At 48.7% G+C, this 1,418-nt stretch overlaps 1 protein-coding gene across 1 annotated transcript; it reads right to left on the bottom strand.

Moving 5' to 3' along the window:
• Positions 1 to 1,071: 1,071 nt before the first annotated feature.
• LOC119586100 (KH domain-containing, RNA-binding, signal transduction-associated protein 2-like) lies at positions 1,072 to 1,401 on the bottom strand (the record flags this gene model as incomplete). The annotated part of the gene is given in 1 exon segment (XM_037934793.1): positions 1,072 to 1,401. A coding segment is annotated over 1 exon segment (169 nt), but the record flags the coding sequence as incomplete, so codon positions are not given.
• Positions 1,402 to 1,418: the final 17 nt, after the last annotated feature.

The raw sequence follows: 1,418 nt of genomic DNA on the forward strand, positions 1-1,418 counted from the left end.
GCCAAACAAGATCGAAATGATAATACCGACGCTTTTCACAACAAACGCAAACTAAGGCCCTCACGATTAACCTAGGAAGAAACGCTTATAAACAAAAACTCTCCCGCCAAACGAACGCAAACAGGCTTTCTCTCCCACCGAACACAAACGAAAAACTCTCCCACCAAACAAGAAAGACATCATCACAAACAAACGCTCATCCACCATACGAACGCAAACAAGTCGCTCTCCCGCCAACCACAAACAAAAGCTCTCCGACAAACCGCAAACAACAGCTCTCTCACCAACACGCCAAACCCTCATTCCTCGAACTTACCTTGTTTAAAACGAACGCAAACAAACGCTCTCACACGAACCACAAACACCCCTCCTACTAACCACAAACGTCTTTCCTACTAACCACAAACGTCTCTCCGATTAGCCACAAATTGCGTCTCTCTCACCAAACACAAGCTCTCTTGCTAACAAAAGCTCCCTCACGAACAAACCAAGTATCATTCCCCGAACCTACGTAGCTCGATTAGTCTGCAAACCAACGCTCTTCCACTAACACATCTCTCTCCTACTAACCACAGACAAAAGTTCTCTCACCAACAAACGCTTCTCTCACTAACAAATAATCTTTCCCCAACCACAAACAAAAGCTCTGATAGTTACAAACGCTTCTCTTACTAACAAGAGCTCTCACCAACAAACGCTTCTCTCACCAACAAATGCTCTCTCACCAACAAACGCTTCTCTCACCAACAAATGCTTTTCTCACCAACAAATGCTTCTCTCCCCCAACCACAACCAAACAGCTCCCTCACTAACAACCGCTTCTCTTACTAACAAGAGCTCTCACCTAACAAAATCTCTCCCGCCAACAATCGCTTCTCTCACCAACAAACGCTTCTTTCACCAACAAAATCACGCTCGCCAACAAACGCCTCTCTCACCAACAAACGCTTCTCTTACCACAAACGCTTCTTTCACCAACAAAATCACGCTCGCCAACAAACGCCTCTCCCCCCCAACCACAACCCAAACAGCCCCCCAGCCGCAAAGCAGGCCTTGCTCCCTGGAACCTACCTTGTTCGATCAGTCTCCTGGCGACGTCGCAGCCGGGGTTGTTCGCCAAGGATTCCTTTTCCTGCACCAGCTGCCGTATGTATTCCATTCTCTCCTGGTGGAGGGCGTCGACGGTGGAGGCCTCGGTAATCGCCACGGCTGTCGTCGGCGTGGGACTTAGGGATTCCATGATGGGGTACTGTAGGACGCTCGGCGGCGACACACACAGGGAGTTATACGCGTAAGGGAAAATGTTTATGGTTTTCAGCGGTTCCAGGATGGGTGGTGGTGTGTGTGTGTGATTTGCCTTGATTGATTGATTGATTTTTTTCTTTTCCTTTCTTTGTGGGGGGGGGGGGGAGGTGAGG

This window comes from Penaeus monodon, chromosome 21 (genome assembly GCF_015228065.2).
Source record: "Penaeus monodon isolate SGIC_2016 chromosome 21, NSTDA_Pmon_1, whole genome shotgun sequence".
Lineage (NCBI taxonomy): Eukaryota > Metazoa > Arthropoda > Malacostraca > Decapoda > Penaeidae > Penaeus > Penaeus monodon.